Genomic DNA, 18,978 nt, shown 5'->3' on the forward strand with positions numbered 1-18,978 from the left:
ATTGAATTATCCAGGTACTAACTACTAAGCTTAATATCCGTAAGAAAATTTACACTCGATTCTCGAAAGTCGACAGTCGACATCGAGTCGAGACCTAAACATTAGGCGGCGTATCCATCTGCAAGTAAACTTCTGCAAGAACTGTCCGACAGTCTGTCTGACAGCAGCTTGCATGTGTAAACTATGTTGCAAGTTCTGTCGCGACAGTTTGTCAAGCGCTTCTTGCGAGAAGTTGCGACAGCATGTGTAAACATGACTGCGTCTACTCGCGACAGTTCTCGCAGCTTATCGGTCTAGTTCCGTATATCTCGCAGCAAGCTGCAAGTATCGCCCACATGGCTTTTGATTTTTGTTTATTTGAAATTAATGAGTCGTGAATGCTCTTGTGAAGAATGAAGAAACTATAAAGTCAATAGGATTATATGAGATCTTAAGATGGAATAATGTGATTATTTTTTGAAAATGAAGTGAAATGAAAATTTATTTGTTGAGTTGTGGTTACAAAGTTTTTATAATAAATTTCATGTCCGCACAATTCACCAACAAATTGGCATACAATATATTTATATTATGCTTATCTAATTTTATAATTTAACTAAGTTATTATTTAAACAATATATTATTTACATTAGTTCATTAGATCATTTTACATTAAATAGTACACATTATAAATTATAGTATACGATTTATTTCACAAAATAGAATAGAAAAATTGTAACAGTAATTCCTATCCCGTCACTCGCAAGATCTGGTGTGTAAACACCTCCGCGATAAGTTGCGATAGTATGATCCGCGAGCTTCTCGCACGACATTTATAGCAGCAATAAATTGCAGGATATGTAAACGATATTGCAAGTAACTCATGCAAGACTTCCGCGAGTTTACTTGCAGGTGGAAACGGCCCCTTAAACTATGTAGCAAGTTCTGTCGCGACAGTTTGTCAAGCGCTTCTTGCGAGAAGGTTGCGAAAGCTTGTGTAAACAAGACTGCGTCTACTCGCGACAGATATCGCAGCTTATCGGTCTAGTTCCGTATATCTCGCAGCAAGCTGCAAGTATCGCCCGCACGGCTTTTGATTTTTGTTTATTTGAAATTAATGAGTCGTGAATGCTCTTGTGAAGAATGAAGAAACTATAAAGTCAATAGGATTATATGAGATCTTAAGATGGAATAATGTGATTATTTTTTGAAAATGAAATGAAATGAAAATTTATTTGTTGAATTGTGGTTACAAAGTTTTTATAATAAATTTCATGTCCGCAGAATTCACCAACAAATTGGCATACAATATATTTATATTATGCTTATCTAATTTTATAATTTAACTAAGTTATTATTTAAACAATATATTATTTACATTAGATCATTAGATCATTTTACATTTTAAAGTAAGTACACATTATAAATTATAGTATTTATAATATGTATATGTATAGCGATTTATTTCACAAAATAGAATAGAAAAATTGTGACAGTAATTCCTATCCCGTCACTCGCAAGATCTGGTGTGTAAACACCTCCGTTATAAAAGTTGCGATAGTATGATCCGCGAGCTTCTCGCATGACATTTATTGCAGCAATAAATTGCAGGATATGTAAACGATATTGCAAGTAACTCGTGCAAGACTTCCGCGAGTTTACTTGCAGATGGAAACGCGGCCTTGGTATTATCTACATTGACTGACTAACAAATTGTCATACGCCCAGCGACCAAACGGCTGAAGATAGGGACACATTTTTGGATCTATTTCAATAAGGTGTTTTGAATAAGATACACAGGAAAAAAAAATAGCCTGAGGCTTCTATGTTACATGAACTGTAAGATAAATGAGTGTAGTACAGTTAGTTACCCCACTAAAGATAGTGGGGATGGATAAGAATCCAATTTCACTTTTGTTTTACGTTACACATTGTGTAGAACGTGTCACGGCCCATATTTTTTGAGTTTTAACTCAAAAAAATATGGGTATGGGTAAAAAAAAGTTTCAGAAAATATTACACAGAATAAAGCATGTATAACTATCGGTTTAAATGTGTGGGTTTGGCGACACTGGTTTTCATACTAATTATGACATTATAGCACTTCTATTATGTTCTTACTGTTCTGTGTGTATAACTATCGGTTTAAATGTGTGGGTTTGGCGACACTGGTTTTCATACTAATTATGACATTATAGCACTTCTATTATGTTCTTACTGTTCTGTGGAATAAAGTGAGTGTTTTGTGCCTGTTGTCGTCTTGTGAGTGTTATAACCTTTAGAACAGCCTAAAATAAAGTTTAACCTGTTTTTTTTTTTTCATAAATGGCAACACATTTATATAAAAAAAAAAAACTTTTGAATTTTGACGCATGTCAGTTGTCAATAGAATTGTAAATTGTAAACATAACCAACAAGTTTGTGTACATCGAATTTTCTTTAAAAATTAAACAAATACAAACTGAATATAATTTAAAACATATAATTTTTTTTCTTCTTAAGTTCTTTCTTACTTTTAATTTATAAAATGGCAGGAGTATTGCTAAGTCAGACTGAAAAAACATATATACTTCATGGGGTACAGGTGTGTAAAAGAATTATTTTATGTATTATAAGTTTATATTGTAAACAAGTTATCTTATAACATCGTCATGTAATTTTAGGAAGACTTCCGCTCTGATGGGAGATCTAATATTGACTATAGACCCATGGAATTGGAAACAGACGTAGTCAGTCATGCAAGTGGCTCGGCGCGTTTACGGTTGGCAAATACAGATATTCTGGTGGGTGTAAAAACTGAAATTGATGTCCCTAATCCCGACAAACCCGGTCTGGGAAAAATTGAATTCTTCGTAGATTGGTAAGTTACAATTTTATTATATAAAATGGGAAAATTATATGCTTGTCTAGTAGCTGCCCTTTTGTCTGTTTTTTATTTTTCTTAATTAGATTATTTGTGCTTTATCGTGTATTACTTCCAGTTCCGCAAATGCCACACCAGAATTTGAAGGAAGAGGTGGAGAACAACTCGCAAGCACTATATCAAACATGTTACAAAGAGCGTACCAGTCTTCTCAAGCATTTAACTTAACGCAATTGTGTATATTTGAAGGAAAACAATGTTGGAAACTATATATTGATATTTTAGTAAGTATTCAAAATGTAATTCAAGTATTAACTAATAAAACTCAAAGTTTACAAAATTTGTGTTACATATTTACAATGTATGTATTCATTGTTAAATTTATAATTAAAATGAAATGTTTGGTATTGACGATTATAATAATCATGGTTAATAATTTTCAGATATTAGAATGTGGAGGTAACTTATGTGATGCTGTGTCCTTAGCTGTAAAAGCCGCACTATTCAATACAAGAATACCTTTTGTTAAAGCAGCTCTCATGGATGGAGGAAATGTAGATTTACAACTATCTGATGATCCATTTGATAGCAAGAATTTGAATGTTGGCACTGCACCATTGCTGGTAACATTACTTTTTGCCGTGACAACGTCTTATAATTCAATAGAGCCGGCTGCACGCCCGAAAAAACATGACTCATGCGGCGTTACCTCGCTCTGAGGCTTTCCAGTGCAAGCGAGAGCCCGGAACGAGCGACAAAGAAGCACAATCGTTGTCACGTTCAACTATCGTCAGTAAACCGACTTTACAGACAACCAATTTTTTTCTTTTAACTGTTTAATTTTTTAATAAACTCATACTGATAACATCATTAAAAATAAGTACTATTCTATGTATATCTAACTTGATGACAATTAGGGCAGCCATACAAGGACCCCTTCAAGCATTTGAGACCGACGGCTTGAAGGTGCGACCGCGCGGTGAACTATAGGCTTTCATTGTTTATCATACAGAGAGATGAACAAATGAGTGTCAAAATTGTCATGAAATTAACAAAAAAACAGTATTTTAGTTCAAAGTTCAAACCAATGCAGTGCAATATTATACAATCAAAATCAAATATTTCAGGTCACACTATGCAAAATTGGTGATAAATGTGTAGTAGATCCATCAGCTGAAGAAGAAAAGTGTAGTGTTGTGTCACTTATTGTTGGTGTATCTGGCAATCCTAGATATTACACTACAAATGCATCGGACACTGAATTAAAGTCTAAATGTACGACGATTGGCATGTTAGGTGCAGGCAGTGTGGCCCCACCAACATTGAAAGAAGCTGTCAGCCAGGGAATGTAAGTAGTGAAAGGATATTTGAAATTGCTAAAAAAATATAAAATTAAAATAGATATTGACTAAGGGCCGAATTTGCGGAACCCAATGATTATTGCTATATGACAAAATATAATGCATGGAAATTTCCGTCAAATACGCTGTACTGAACAATAGCATGCGGAAAAATTTTAATATAAAATAAACAAGGCATTTTATTTTAATATATTCTGTAATTTTGTACAAAGATTAATTTAAGTATTATCTTTCTGTATTGTCAGTCTACAATCTTATTAAACACTAGCTTTACGCCTGCGGCTTCGCCCGCGTTTTCACAGAAAAACCCGCATAGTTCCCGTTCCCCTGGGATTTCCGGGATAAAACCTAGCCTATGTTACTCGTGGATAATGTAGCTTTCGAATGGTGAAAGAATTTTTAAAATCGGTCCAGTAGTTTATGAGCCTATAATTCATTACAATCAAACAAACAAAGTTTTCCTCTTTATAATATTAGTGTAGATATATGTATATTTATTATTTATATCTTATCTTTATTTCAACTATTAACACCATTCAATGTATTTTCAGCATTGCAGCCAAATGTTTAGATGAAGCACTTGGAAAAGCTCTTTTACGAGAAAAGGCAGAAACAATCAATTACAAAAAAGAATCATATGGATTTCTCAAATAAATATTTTATTTACAAAAAGGGTTTGAATTAAAACACAATATTGCCCATATACCTTTATTATATTCTAAGGAAAATAAACATTTTTCTACATGAAACCATCACACTTTATCACATTTTTATCAGGCCTTACAATCAGTCATAACATGTCTTTCCATAATATGTCAATGTTAGCTACATGAATATCATGAAGTTGTCATTATATCAACAAGATATATAAACGAAATATATATCTTCATATCAATAAGAAATTATATTTAGAGAACACAAAAATACCATATTAGGTATGTAATTTTCCATTTTATATAAACAATAATAAAATAAAAATAACTGAAATAATTAATACAAATTAGGCAAGACATTCAGTCATAAAACAGGTAAATAACATATTCTATTACCATTGTCAATATAATTTTAACTTATGATATTACTTCTTATCTATGCAAAAAATATGTTTATTTGAAGTATCTATTTGGGGCTATGATATGATGCCCCAGATCTAATAGAGAATAATGCAATAGAAGAGAATAAAAGTATTTTATATTCTTGATGAATATAATTACTTCTTAGCATTGATAGGAGTCAATAGGTCAAGAACAGCAGCGATATTGCCATCCTTGCTCTCAAGTAGTTGAGTCAACCATCCTCCTTCATTAGTGAAGCCCATTGCAATCATCTGCTCAATGGCCGCTTGAATATGAGCCACTGTAAAAGAAAGTTTTATATTAAAATTATTTTTCCATACATTTAAAAAGTACATGTCCTCATCAAGTTTTCCTTCTTTGTTATACATACATATAATAATCCCCATAAAAATAATTACCTCATTTGCTCACATGAACATTATAATTTTGTTTTTAACTAGTTACAGAAATATAAGTTATGATAATAATATGGAACAATGCATATTGATTAATGCAAATACATAAAGTGGGACACCAAATATTTATTACGATTAGAATGATATCATTCTGACTCATTGTTTTGCAAATGTATATGTTTAATTATGTCCTTTATAATTGAAACTTGATAATACTTATGCATAAAATTATTACGTTAATTATTTTATGTCGATTGCTATGTTTTCAAACAAACAATACTTACATTTATGTATCAAAAAGATAGTAACACCATCTATTACTCAAGAATGGCTGAACAGATTTAAATGGTATAACATTGAAGGTTGAAAGTACTTTATTTACTTTAACACACATGTTATTAAGATACATTAACACATAAAAGTTATAACATTTTCTTACACATTATCAAAATACAATTAACGGCGTACGCGCTGCTGCGCGACGCATAGGTAACTCTTAGCACGAAAAAAGAGTCATGGCCGACTGTTGCGGCCCGCGCCGCTGCTAGGGCGAGCGGGGTACGCGGTGCCGAGGCGGGGGGGACGGAGAAGGGGCCCACCCCGGGTTACGATTGAACGTCAAGTACAGCGCGTTACACACTCCCCCTTTTGACCAGGGAAGGGTCTCCCGAGAGGTCAAACAAAAAGGACAAGCGCGCTGCAGTTAAGTCACCTTCCGTGGACGACCTCTATTACGTTTAGGAATAATCGGCTCAGGACATTCACCCTCCCTAGCATGGTAAGGACGCAAATCTGACACATGATACTTACCGACGATTTCTCCTGTCTTATCATGAGCTAGGAGGTAGGTAGTGGGACTCACCTTTTTAGAGACGACGTACGGTCCATCTCGCTTTGGATTAAACTTCGAAGTGACTCCCTTTGCGGCGTTACTAAGCGTGTGGGTCCGCATTAGGACTAAGTCTCCTTCCAGGTATTCATGGATAGACATCCGACCCTTATCGGCATATGTCTTACGGGCATCTTGTTGCCGCTCTATAGTCTCCTTGGCTGCCGAGACGCTATCTGCGAGCTTGAGCAGGTAAGGCGTAATTTGGGGAACAAAGTTCTCGGATTCCACCACTGCTCTTAGGTCTGCCTGAGCCGTAATGGGTGACCGTAGCTCACGACCGAAAGTCAGGTAAGCTGGAGTATGATCTGTAGACTTAGTAACTGAACTATTGAAAGCAAACCGTACGAACGGTAGTACCTCTGGCCAAGTTTGATGACGACCTTCCACTAAGATTGGCGAGCTGAGCCTTTAGATCCCTATTTTTCCGCTCAACGGGATTCGCCTCGGGATGATACAGTGGCACCAGACTTTGTTTGACACCTAGAATAAACATCGCCTTCTGCATAACATCTGCCACAAATTGCACTCCGTTATCAGAAATCATCCGTCTAGGAAGACCAAATCTCATAAATACCTCATTGACCAGAGTTTTAGCACACATCTCTGCTGTGGCTTCGGTGAGAGCAAAGACTTCCACCCACTTACTAGCGGTGTCCTCCACTATGAGGATCCATCTCTCACCTTGGGGTCCTTTAGGCAACGGACCAAAAAGATCAGTTGCGATAGTTTCAAACCTTTGAGACGGGACAGGAGTTTGAAGCAAACCGGCTGGTTTGAGTGTTGATGGCTTGTAGCGTTGACACTCGGTGCAGGTCTTCAGGTACTCGGTTACAAACCGTCTCATCCCAGGAAAATAGAAACGTTGCGAGATACGGTGTATTGTTCTATCAATACCACCATGAGCGGCGGTAGGTGAGTCATGACATTCTATCATGACTTCTTTCCGCAGGCTCTCCGGTACGACGAGTTGAGGCTCCTCGGAATCAGTATCAGGTACATACCGATACAGAACACCTTGATTCAGGAGATAACCTCTCTCAGACCAGCGATTTATATTAAGTTCATCCTTACCTTCAAGGTCTTGGATGATTTTTGCAACTTCCGGATCGGCTAACTGCGCATCACGGGTGGAGGTTGCATTCCAGCGCGGTACATCAACAACAACAGGACAGATAGCCGATTCAGATGCAGGACCATCTGATGTCACGGGACGGCTGAGCGTATCGGCAAGTACATTGACCTTACCTGGGGCATAGTCGATACGCAGGTCGAAAGATTGCAACTTCAAGGCCCAACGCACTAATCTGCCACTTGGGGACTTGAGAGTGAAGAGCCATTTCAAAGGTTGGTGATCTGTTATCACGTTAACCTGGTGACCATCGATGTAACCTCGGAATCGTTCTACTGCCCACACCACTGCGAGAGCCTCCCTCTCCGTGGTGGAATAATTCTGCTCGGCCGGAGTGAGCAGACGGCTGGCATATTCAATTGGATGTTCCTGATTCGGTGACTCCCCCTGGAGTAAGGCTGCGCCGAGTGCATAATTACTGGCGTCAGTCCGCAATACGAATGGTTTCGTATAATCCGCTTGAACAAGAATAGGGGCCGTGGTCAGGAGTTTCTTAAGAGTTTCAAAAGACTTACCTTGTTCCAAACTCCATACCCACGCCTGAGACTTTTTTGTTAAGCGAGTAAGTGGTTCAGCCACCTTGGCGAACTCTGGGATAAACTTGCGGAACCATGAGCAGGTTTGGAGAAAGGTGCGAAGTTGCTGCAGGTTTGTCGGTTCCTTCATTTCTATAACAGCACTTACCTTCTCTTGGTCTGGTGATATACCATCATGAGATATCACGTGCCCAAGGTATTTGAGTCGGTCTCTGGCAAACACACACTTCTCTCGGTTGGCTCGAAGCTTGAACACACGGAGACGCTCAAATACAGCACGCAGATCTGCTAGGTGGGACTCCAGGTCTTCCGAAATCACCAAAAGATCATCCAAATAACCTAAAATAGTCTTACCGCCAAGAGTAGACCCTGATCGGAAACGATCTATAAGCCTCTGAAACGTCGCTGGCGAATTCTTAAGGCCAAACGGCATACGTTTGAAGCGGTACATACCGAAAGGCGTGACGAACGCCGTTTTGTCACGATCGGCGGTACTCACCTGCCAGTAACCACTGCGAAGATCCAGGGAACTCATTACACAACCCTTCTTGGTCGACTGTAAGAGCTCGTCAATACGCGGCATGGGGTATGCATCCGTCTTAGTGACCGCGTTCAACTTTCGGTAATCGACACAAAACCTATACGTACCATTACGTTTTGGTACCAAGACACATGGTGCTGCCCAGGCGGATTCACATTCCTCGATCACGTCCTCCGCCAACATCTTGTCTAACTCGGCGCGCATGACCTCCTTCTTGGCAGGCGTAACGCGATACGGGGGCGAAGCAATAGGCGGATGGTCGCCGGTATCGATGTGATGTTCCGCAAATGGAGTCGGCTCTCCGACTATATCGAAAATATCTGAGTACTCACATAAAAGATTCTGCAAACCCCCACGCTCCTCCTCAGTCAACAGCGCGCCCTCATCTTCCCTCAGTAGGTTGAGAGAGGCGCAATCCACCACCTCACGAGAACTCTCCGTCAGTAGGGGGTGAACGAACTGAGGCCGATCAGCTGTATACCATGTCATGGAATCAAAATTCAAAACTAACTTAGATTTACTAATGAAATCTATCCCTAATAACGTTTCATTGTTTGACGCATCGGGAAACACAACAAATTCAACAGGAATACACAAAGACATACAATTCACATTAACACATGTTAACAATACAGTTTTCGTACGAATACTACCATCAGCCAATCTAATTGACATAGTCTGTGATTTAAATTTAACATTTAAACGTAACAATAATGCATATAGCGATGAACCCGCGATACTACGCCGGGCGGCAGTATCTATAAGCGCTGAACCACAATAACCTAAAATCTCAATATTTAAAATAGGGCGGTCTTGCGCGATGGTATTATTCGACGTACTACAAACATTAAAACAATCTTGTGTCGTAGTTATTGAATAAAATACATTACGTAAAGGTTGTGGTTCATTTGAACTATTAACATTACAACAACTGTTTACATTACAACTGTGAACATTACAATTTAAACTCGATACGTTATTTTTACATGTTGGACAATTTGTTCGTACATACCCTTTTTCACCACAACCATAACAAACAAGGCTAGACTTATTATTATAAGAAGACGATACTTTATAGTCTTTCTTTGGACACAAATCACGCGTATGACCTCGACCTTTGCAATACGCACAAAATAACTTTGTTTCACTCGCGGTATTATTTTTAGCGACACTTTGCACTTCGTTACACATATTATTACGTACGGATTGAACCTGCGAACGCGCGATCGACTGCTGAGTACCACTGAGCGACGGGGACGTCACACCGTTTCCCGCCAAATTGACGCACGGAGCGGCGGCGGCGGCGGCGGCGGCGCGCGGCGGCCGCGTACCGGCCTCCCGCACGTGCCGCTCGCGCGTCGTCCCCGCCGGCGCCGGCTGCGATGAAGTACTTGCACTGGAACTTTCCGTAATGGATTCTTCTATATCTCGGGCTTTGTCGATTAGCGACTCAATACTGCTAACCATACCTCGAGGTAATCGCTTGCGAATACGTTTATGTAATAATCCGTATATCATATCTATCTTAGCTTCTTCGGGTAATACGTAAGGAAACTTAGCAATCATGCCTCGTATACGTATGATGAAGGAGTCCGCGAGTTCTTCACTTTGTTCGTTAGCGAATATCTTCCGATATAGCTTATGAGCCGGACACGGAGTACCATACATACTTCGTAATCGTCTGACGGCTTCGGACCACGAGGACACTTCCGTCCGGATCCCTCTCCACCATACTGCAGCCTCACCATGGAGCAGCATCGGGAGACCACGAAGCGCAAGGTCATCGGTAACCATTGCACACTCTTTGTACATCTCGACGGAGTCGATGAAGGCTTCTACGACTTCCGGGTCACGGTTAGAACCATCGAAGCGTGCCGTACACTTGGACATGTTCCCTGTTTTGTTAGTCGACGACGGTGTCGGTGAGGGCGTCGGCGCGGAAAACCCACCTGCCGCGTGCGATGCCATGAGGGATTCGACGAGCTGCCGATTTGCTTCCGCCTGAGTCTTCGCGAAGGCGGTAAGAAATGAAGTCAGCTGGTCACCAGACATGAGCACTGGCGAAGGTCTGTTGGTATCTTCATCCGAGCTGGACTGCGCGTCAGCGTCACTTGCCTTTGTGTCCGTTCGTACTTTACGTGGAGGCATCTTCACTCTTTACGTAGGTACCAGAGAACAGGAACACAGGAACAAAGAAAGCGAAAACCGTTAACGGTCGACCGGCACAAACTTGTTTAAACTGGTTCGCGGCCGCGAGTTGGAGCGCCACTTATAACATTGAAGGTTGAAAGTACTTTATTTACTTTAACACACATGTTATTAAGATACATTAACACATAAAAGTTATAACATTTTCTTACACATTATCAAAATACAATTAACGGCGTACGCGCTGCTGCGCGACGCATAGGTAACTCTTAGCACGAAAAAAGAGTCATGGCCGACTGTTGCGGCCCGCGCCGCTGCTAGGGCGAGCGGGGTACGCGGTGCCGAGGCGGGGGGGACGGAGAAGGGGCCCACCCCGGGTTACGATTGAACGTCAAGTACAGCGCGTTACAATGGTTTATTAAATATGTCAGTTCAAATAGGGATAATAATTGTCAAATTTTGAATATCTTCCACAATAGTCGGTCGTAGCCAGGACAAATAGCTAGTAATAAATGAGATACTAACTTGGGTGTCGTTCCTGGCGACCAGTGGCTGATGTTTGCTTGCCAGCATCCTTAGTCTTTGGTTCTTCCGGAGCAGTCGGCTTCGGTTGTTCTGGAACTTTCACCGCAGGCTCTTTGGGATTCAACACTAAATGTTATAAATGACAAATAATGATGTGAGTATTTGAGCGTTGGGAAATTGATAATTTGATTCAAAAATCATCTATGATAGACATCAAATAATTATTGAAAACTATTACATATATGTATTCAATGAAAGAACAATTAAAATAAAATAAATACATATATCTTATTCTTATTACTAATGTTATTATCAAAACATTCAATTTACATTATTGTGATAAATGTAGACATGTAAATGTATTGACATTTAGAAATAATAACGAACTCGAAATATATTTCAATTTAATAGCTTTTTGATGGTTATAACACTTACCAGCTGTGGCAGTATTGAGAGGCGGGTAGAGACTTTGGCCCTCGTTGATTTGCACACGATTTTGGAACTCCTCAGGCAGGTTGAAACCAATGGGAGGGTTTGTTTCTGCGCCAGGAGCCTTAGCTTCAGAATCCATAAGATCTGTAAAAAAGTAAAAATTTCAAAGAAAATGGAACAAAAACAAACACTTCACATTTATACTATAAAGTGAAATTAAAAGTAAAATATCAATTTAATCTATTAATTATTTACGAAATAAAATACCTTTGTCATTATTGATAACAGTCCACTCATCAGTTTTGTCAGGGGAATCCTCTTTCTTCGACTGAGCTGCTGCATTCGAAGTTGAGGACACTTCTGAAGCCACACTTTGCTTATCAGCGTCAGACGCCTTCCTGTCCCCTTGGCCCATTTCCACATCAGTCTTTTCCTTTGCAGCAGATGTCGATGGCTGTTGCGGCATAAAAGCATTCAAGTTTCCACTCAAATACATGTTCAAAAGTTTTTGAATGTTATCCATGTTCAAATTATCGGGTGTGAAAGGGCATTGCGGTCCCCTGGCCGATGATGTTTGCTGAGCGTTTGCTGATGCGGAGGCGGAAGCAGATGCGCTAGCCTTTGAAGCTTCAGCCTGACTTTTAGGGGTTTCATTAGCGGCTGTCGGGGTTTCCTGGTTTGCAGTAGGTTCATGTTCAGTTTCAACCCCGACGTCCCCAGCTAGGTTCGCAAATTCGTTCATATAAGTGGCGAATGTTTCCAGCCAGCTGGTGCGTGGCCGGCGTTGGTGTTCGTCACGGGCCTGGCGGCGATGATGGCCGTGGTGGCCATGATGCTCCCGCCGCTTACTTTCACTCTCATGACGTTGCTTCTTGCAATGTTCCTCGTTGATTTGATTCAATGTTTTGAGGAAATGGCGCGATCGCTTCACTGCCGCCTTGATAACGGTGCGCTGTAAATTGTAATTTATGCATTTATCTGTGTCGCGTGTTTGAACACGTGAACCGGTTGGATGTGATCCTTTACTAATCGATTCGACATACGGAAAGTATGTAAAGTAATAATGTTAGGTATGCCAAAAGAATACATTTAATATTGTTATCGAAGTTAAGTATGTAAATTTTCCCTAGCACATTAATTGGATACAGAGGCCACTTGTCTCTCGAACGGATGGAAAATTTCCAGTTCGTTGCACTTATGTACACTTTAATGACTTTAATGACTGCGAATTTACAAGGATACCTAATAAAATAATATCTTTACCCATTTATTAAAAAAGGCTTATGCAATTAAATAGTGAACCTTCGAAATGGATGAAAACTTATTTATTTACGAATATTAAATGCGAACTTCTGTTTACTAATAATAAGGTACTTGTTTTAATTTCATATGCATTATTTGAAGGGACAAATATGTTGAAACTACGCACGGATTCCAAGGTGAACATGAACAAGTCTAGTCTACACTTGACTGATTTTGTTGAAAATATAATATGAATTTCACAGTGACTGATGTTGAGAAATAGTGGCGCAATATAGTGATACTTGCATGTCACCAAAATAGAAATGTTGATTTGAACTTTTATTAACCGACTTCAAAAAAAGGAGGAGGTTATCAATTCGGCCGGTATGTTTCTTTTTTTTTTTATCTATGTACACCTTAGATCATTACTTAATGATCTAAGATGTACACCGATTACTCCGAGGTTTCTGAACCGATTTACGTGATTCTTTTTTTGTTCGATGCGGGATGGTGTCGAATTGGTCCCATAAAAATTTTATTCGGATAGGCCCAGTAGTTTTTATTTTATGAGCATTTTTGTCTGTAGGTATTTGTAAATTTTGCAAGTGCAAGTTTGAAGTCGGTTGTTTTTAACGCAGTTATCACTTGTAGCAACTTAATATTGCATCATAAAACCCTTTTTTAACTAGATTGTAGAGCATTTTGCATAAATTGTAATGATACATTTATATTTCAACACATTTATGTTAATTTATTATAATCAGCAAGTCATGACCTCAGTATTTTCATTATTCGGCAAACAAAATAGGTATAATGTGATGAAATAATATCAAAAATCACACAAGACAAAGAAATTACGGACAGCATGGGAATGGGCAGGCCAACGACCTCGCTTTTGCGACACAAGTCGAAGCCTACAAACGAACGGCCATTTGTAGCACAAGTTGTAGTCAATAATTGATATAGTTTAAAAAACGAAAAAAAGCACGCTTTAACCGAACTAAACATGAAATTATTGTATTGTTACCGATCTTTGATAAGTGGACAAAGTTTAATTTAAATCTATCCGTTTCCAGTGGGTCAAAATCGAGTGTAAAGGAGTAGATTACATACAAACATACACTGGTGAAGTTAATAAAAGGATGTTAAAGAGAATTAAAACACTAACTGCATAAGAAGAGACACTATTCAATATTCAGCCAAGTGGCTTTCTGTTAGCGTAGCGTTCAATAGAATAGACTACGAATGTATGAGATTGACGTAAGCTGTAGATAAATGTATCTATATGGCAGGTACGACTATCAGAGCTCGCGTTTGGAGCACAAATCATAGACAAAAAGAATAAAACACTTACAGGTAGTGAGGGAACAGGTACTCGCACCATGCAATGCTCAGGGTGCAGGCCGGCGGACTCGCACTTGGAGCACAGGTCGTAGTCATCGCAGAAGGTGCACTTGTAGCGGAAACCCGTTATGGGAACATCGCAGCCGTCGCACACTACGCCAGAGTGAGGAATGTTGGGTCCAGTGGAAGCTAGATTAAAAACAATCTATGTAAAAGTTCATTTAAAACAAATTCTTGAAATTACTAGAACTTTATTAACGTTTAAGTAAAGTATGCAAAAAATAAATTACTTTTGTTAAAATTAATATATTTATGTTAGTACAGTTACAAGTCCTAACAAATTTATTGCAACTTTCGAAAATCATTGTACTAGAAACATCTTCCAACGTACAGTTCAATTATCAATGTTATAGGGCACTTTATCTATTACACAACAATACAAAGGATGGCATATATGTGACACAATTTTGTTTATTAAGAAAGTACTTACGTCCTGCATTATTATCAGTAACAGCAGTTATAACAATGTCACAATCGTCATTGTTATTATCCCCCTTGGTGTGCACATGGAGCCGCTTCAAATCATCTGACATTGACGTCAGAGCAATCATCAATTCATCGTCTGATGAAATTGTCACATCATCACCTTCTTCATCTATTTAATGAGAAAGCATTTTTGTTAACTTGCTCATGTTTGATTATTAACTAATAAGCTATAGATTGTTTTTTTTTATAAATAATAATTATAAAAACATTGTTATGTACATAAAAGTTTTAAAATAATGATTTTAATTTTTTTTTTTTTTTGATAAAAAAAATCCATTATTTAATATTTTTTTAAAGAAAGTACAAACCTTTCCAAGAGACAGTGAAGCTCTTTCCCTTAAGCTTAGGGTAGATATCTTGAAGCTTAGCACTCAAATACTGAAAGCTGGTTACAACACCTCTTTCAATCCCAAACCTTCTTACTTCTGGCTTCTCACTCCCATTCCAGAATGTATAAACTTTAAATTGAACCTCCATTCTTGTTTTCTGAGCTATAAATTAAGCTAAGTTAATACACAGATTACTAAGATACAAATCAAAAATGTTACCTATTGCATGTAATGACTATGACGCGATAGTTTTCAAAGAGGCCATTTTGTTGATACCACATAAGTAGGTACAGCCATTTTACTTTCTATTAGTCTAGATCGTATGTATTTGAAAACGTAGACAAATCGAAAAATACGAACTGTAATAACGCTCTAATTTTATTTTATAATAAACTTTTCAATTTCAAAACAATATTTATATGAATAAAAAAAATACATTTTAATAAATAAATGGAAAACATACCTATCTCGTCTAAATGTACACAAAATACAAAATCAATACAACACAACAAAACACAAGAGACAGCGCACCGCGTCAGCGAGAATAATATTATATATGGTGGGCTACGCTCAGCGCTCTGCGGTTATATACATACGATGAATGGTTTCAATTTTAATGATTCATCACTTACCGAACATTGGAGAAAAATATTACTCCGTTGTGCAATAGGAATCAGGTTTGTTTTTGTTGTTCAAAAACAAAATAGTCACGTCACGCAGTGACTAATGACTTGTGACAATGACAGCACTTTTTTTTTAATAATTTATTCATAACCATGGATACAAGTCCTTCAGTCGCAATCTTAAAGTAAATGACAGCACTCGCGTGTTGCTAGATGACTAAAAATTAATGCAATCTCAAATTGAGTTTTTTATAATCTCCCATTACGATGTGGAGGAAGGAAGGAAGGTAGAATTCCTCCATTGAAAATGGGAGGATCCTCGACCAGTTTACTCGACTGGACAGCCGTTAAGGCCCTGATGTATGTTTGACCACCAAAACTATATATGAGTTATAACAATTATTGTGCCATAACAAAAATCGTTCCACATGATAGCATTTCCTGTTGAAAGTAAATATAAATTTAAAGATCTGGAATGTTCTGCGAGCCCTTTTACACTATAACATAGTAAAGACAACAGAGACTCACATACTTTCGCATTTATAATTTTAGTAGTATAGTCGCGATTCCCGAATACACATACAACAAAATTTCAAAATCAATCAGAAAGTGAGAGTGAGAGAGAGAGTGTTGCTGGAGTAGGGCGTGAAGAGATAAAACAAGAGCGCAACGAAAGTAGTTTATAAAAATTTTTTACAGTTATTAACCGACTCAAAAAAAAACCGGCCAAGTGCGAGTCGGGCTCGCGCACAAAGGGTTCCGTAGCAGCAAATATAATAAATTACAGTTAAATCAACCTATCTCAAAAACTATAAGAGATACTTTGATCAAACCAAAAATCGTTGAAAGAGTTAATTAGCATGCATCACCTCTATTTTTTTTAGAATTTTATACCCCGTAGTTATAAAAATAGAGGGGGGGGACATACTTTTTACGACTTTGAGAGCTGATATCTCAAAAACCGTTCACTTTAAGAAAAATGTTTTTTAGAAAACTTTATATCATTTTAAAAGACCTTTCCATTGATACCCCACACGGGTATGTACATCGAAAAAAAAAATTTCATCCCTCAGTTACATGTATGGGGGGCCCCACCCCCAATTCTTTTTTTTACTATTTAGTGTCATATTTTTGTAGCGGTTCATACAACACATATTCCCATCAAATTTCATCACTGTAGTACTTATAGTTTCCGAGTAAATCGGCTGTGACAGACGGACAGACGGACAGACGGACAGACGGACATGACGAAACTATAAGGGTTCCGTTTTTGCCATTTTGGCTACGGAACCCTAAAAAGTGAAGGTTATCAATTCGGCCGGTATGTCTTTGTTAGTTTTTTAGGGTTCCGTAGCCAAAATGGCAAAAACGGAACCCTTATAGTTTCGTCATGTCCGTCTGTCCGTCTGTCCGTCTGTCACAGCCGATTTACTCGGAAACTATAAGTACTACAGTGATGAAATTTGATGGGAATATGTGTTGTATGAACCGCTACAAAAATATGACACTAAATAGTAAAAAAAAGAATTGGGGGTGGGGCCCCCCATACATGTAACTGAGGGATGAAATTTTTTTTTTCGATGTACATACCCGTGTGGGGTATCAATGGAAAGGTCTTTTAAAATGATATAAAGTTTTCTAAAAAACATTTTTCTTAAAGTGAACGGTTTTTGAGATATCAGCTCTCAAAGTCGTAAAAAGTATGTCCCCCCCCTCTATTTTTATAACTACGGGGTATAAAATTCTAAAAAAAATAGAGGTGATGCATGCTAATTAACTCTTTCAACGATTTTTGGTTTGATCAAAGTATCTCTTATAGTTTTTGAGATAGGTTGATTTAACTGTAATTTTGGTTAAGTTATTGTGCTTACACTGAAAACGATGGCTGAACCTTATAAGATAGATCAAATAAGTTTATTATATTTGCTGCTACGGAACCCTTTGTGCGCGAGCCCGACTCGCACTTGGCCGGTTTTTATAAATGTACACCGATTACTCCGAGGTTTCTGAACCGAGTTACGTGATTCTTTTTTGTGTTTGATGCGGAATGGTCTCGAATTGGTCCCATAAAATGTCAGTTAACTAAGTACATCGAAGATTTCAAATTAAAATATAATCCAATTATTCCATCAGTCGTCATAAGACTTATATTGAAATAAATAAGTACTATATAATTATAAATTATATTTTAACATCGTATTACGCAAAAAAATTTTAACACATCACATCACTAGCTCGCGACTATCTACGCGTTATCGTTTACTATGCAGTACATTGCTTCTTGTAAATTGCCAGCTGGCAGGTATAAACCGATCTATACTTGGCGCGATGATTCTAGATCGCTCGGCAAAAGTGGAGAGGGTATGCGCAGTGTTCAATTTTAAGGTCTCTATGTAGACATGTGGAGTGAGGAGCGGGTAGGTGTGCGCCGACGGCGACTCGTTATTGGTAGGTTTAAGGTTAGTCGTTCATCTATTCCCGCGCTTCGTTCACGCGTCTCGTGCCTCTTGAGTACTGTTGCGCACAGCTTGTATTATCGCGACTAATACCTAGAAGAAAAAATAAAAATGGTTAAAAATAAAATTTTAAAACGGCAAGCTAGAAAAATGGTTTACGACGTGAATTGTTACGTTAAAAAGAAACGAATGAAATGTAATAAATATAATAACTGTTTACTTTTGTTTTTTAATTTTTCTTAATTTACCTACTTGCAAGATAAATTACAAGTAAAAACTAGTGTTATCAACTTATCATAAACTAGCTTTTACCCGCGGCTTCGCCCGCTTTTATTAGCCTATACCCGTCTCCAGGGTCCCAACTTGCTCTGTATCAAAATTCATCAAAATCGGTTTTGCCATTTAGGCGTGAAGATATAACGGACAAACAAACTCACTTTCACTTTTATAATATTAGTATGTTAAGTTACTAAAGTTAAAAAATACGAAATAAGAAATGCTTAATAACACGCTAAGAATTTCCGTGCTCGATTGTACACATGCGCCGACTGCCCCCACTAC

At 38.1% G+C, this 18,978-nt stretch overlaps 2 protein-coding genes across 5 annotated transcripts; one reads left to right on the forward strand and one right to left on the reverse strand.

The window, feature by feature from the left end:
* Positions 1 to 2,371: 2,371 nt before the first annotated feature.
* On the forward strand, positions 2,372 to 4,875 carry LOC123692022 (exosome complex component RRP42). Its single transcript, XM_045636648.1, has 6 exons — positions 2,372 to 2,563; positions 2,643 to 2,839; positions 2,961 to 3,126; positions 3,286 to 3,465; positions 3,970 to 4,190; positions 4,755 to 4,875. The coding sequence occupies exons 1-6, from the start codon at positions 2,507 to 2,509 to the stop codon at positions 4,855 to 4,857; spliced, it is 924 nt and encodes a 307-aa protein (XP_045492604.1). The 5' UTR covers positions 2,372 to 2,506; the 3' UTR covers positions 4,858 to 4,875.
* A 22-nt stretch (positions 4,876 to 4,897) lies between these two features.
* Positions 4,898 to 16,079, reverse strand: LOC123691669 (sequestosome-1-like). Of its 4 annotated transcripts, none has more exons than XM_045636191.1 (8): positions 15,971 to 16,078; positions 15,318 to 15,500; positions 14,954 to 15,118; positions 14,474 to 14,652; positions 12,145 to 12,829; positions 11,881 to 12,021; positions 11,446 to 11,556; positions 4,898 to 5,559 (listed from the first exon to the last, which is right to left on the reverse strand). In XM_045636191.1, the coding sequence occupies exons 1-8, from the start codon at positions 15,975 to 15,977 to the stop codon at positions 5,414 to 5,416; spliced, it is 1,617 nt and encodes a 538-aa protein (XP_045492147.1). In that variant the 5' UTR covers positions 15,978 to 16,078; the 3' UTR covers positions 4,898 to 5,413. The 4 variants fall into 4 exon arrangements, 3 of the variants coding, with proteins under 3 accessions (XP_045492147.1, XP_045492139.1, XP_045492156.1); XM_045636183.1 differs by having other exon boundaries at positions 11,446 to 11,571; XM_045636200.1 differs by lacking the exon at positions 15,971 to 16,078 and adding an exon at positions 15,802 to 15,957 and having other exon boundaries at positions 11,446 to 11,571.
* Positions 16,080 to 18,978: the final 2,899 nt, after the last annotated feature.

This window comes from Colias croceus, chromosome 1, assembly GCF_905220415.1.
Source record: "Colias croceus chromosome 1, ilColCroc2.1".
NCBI lineage: Eukaryota > Metazoa > Arthropoda > Insecta > Lepidoptera > Pieridae > Colias > Colias croceus.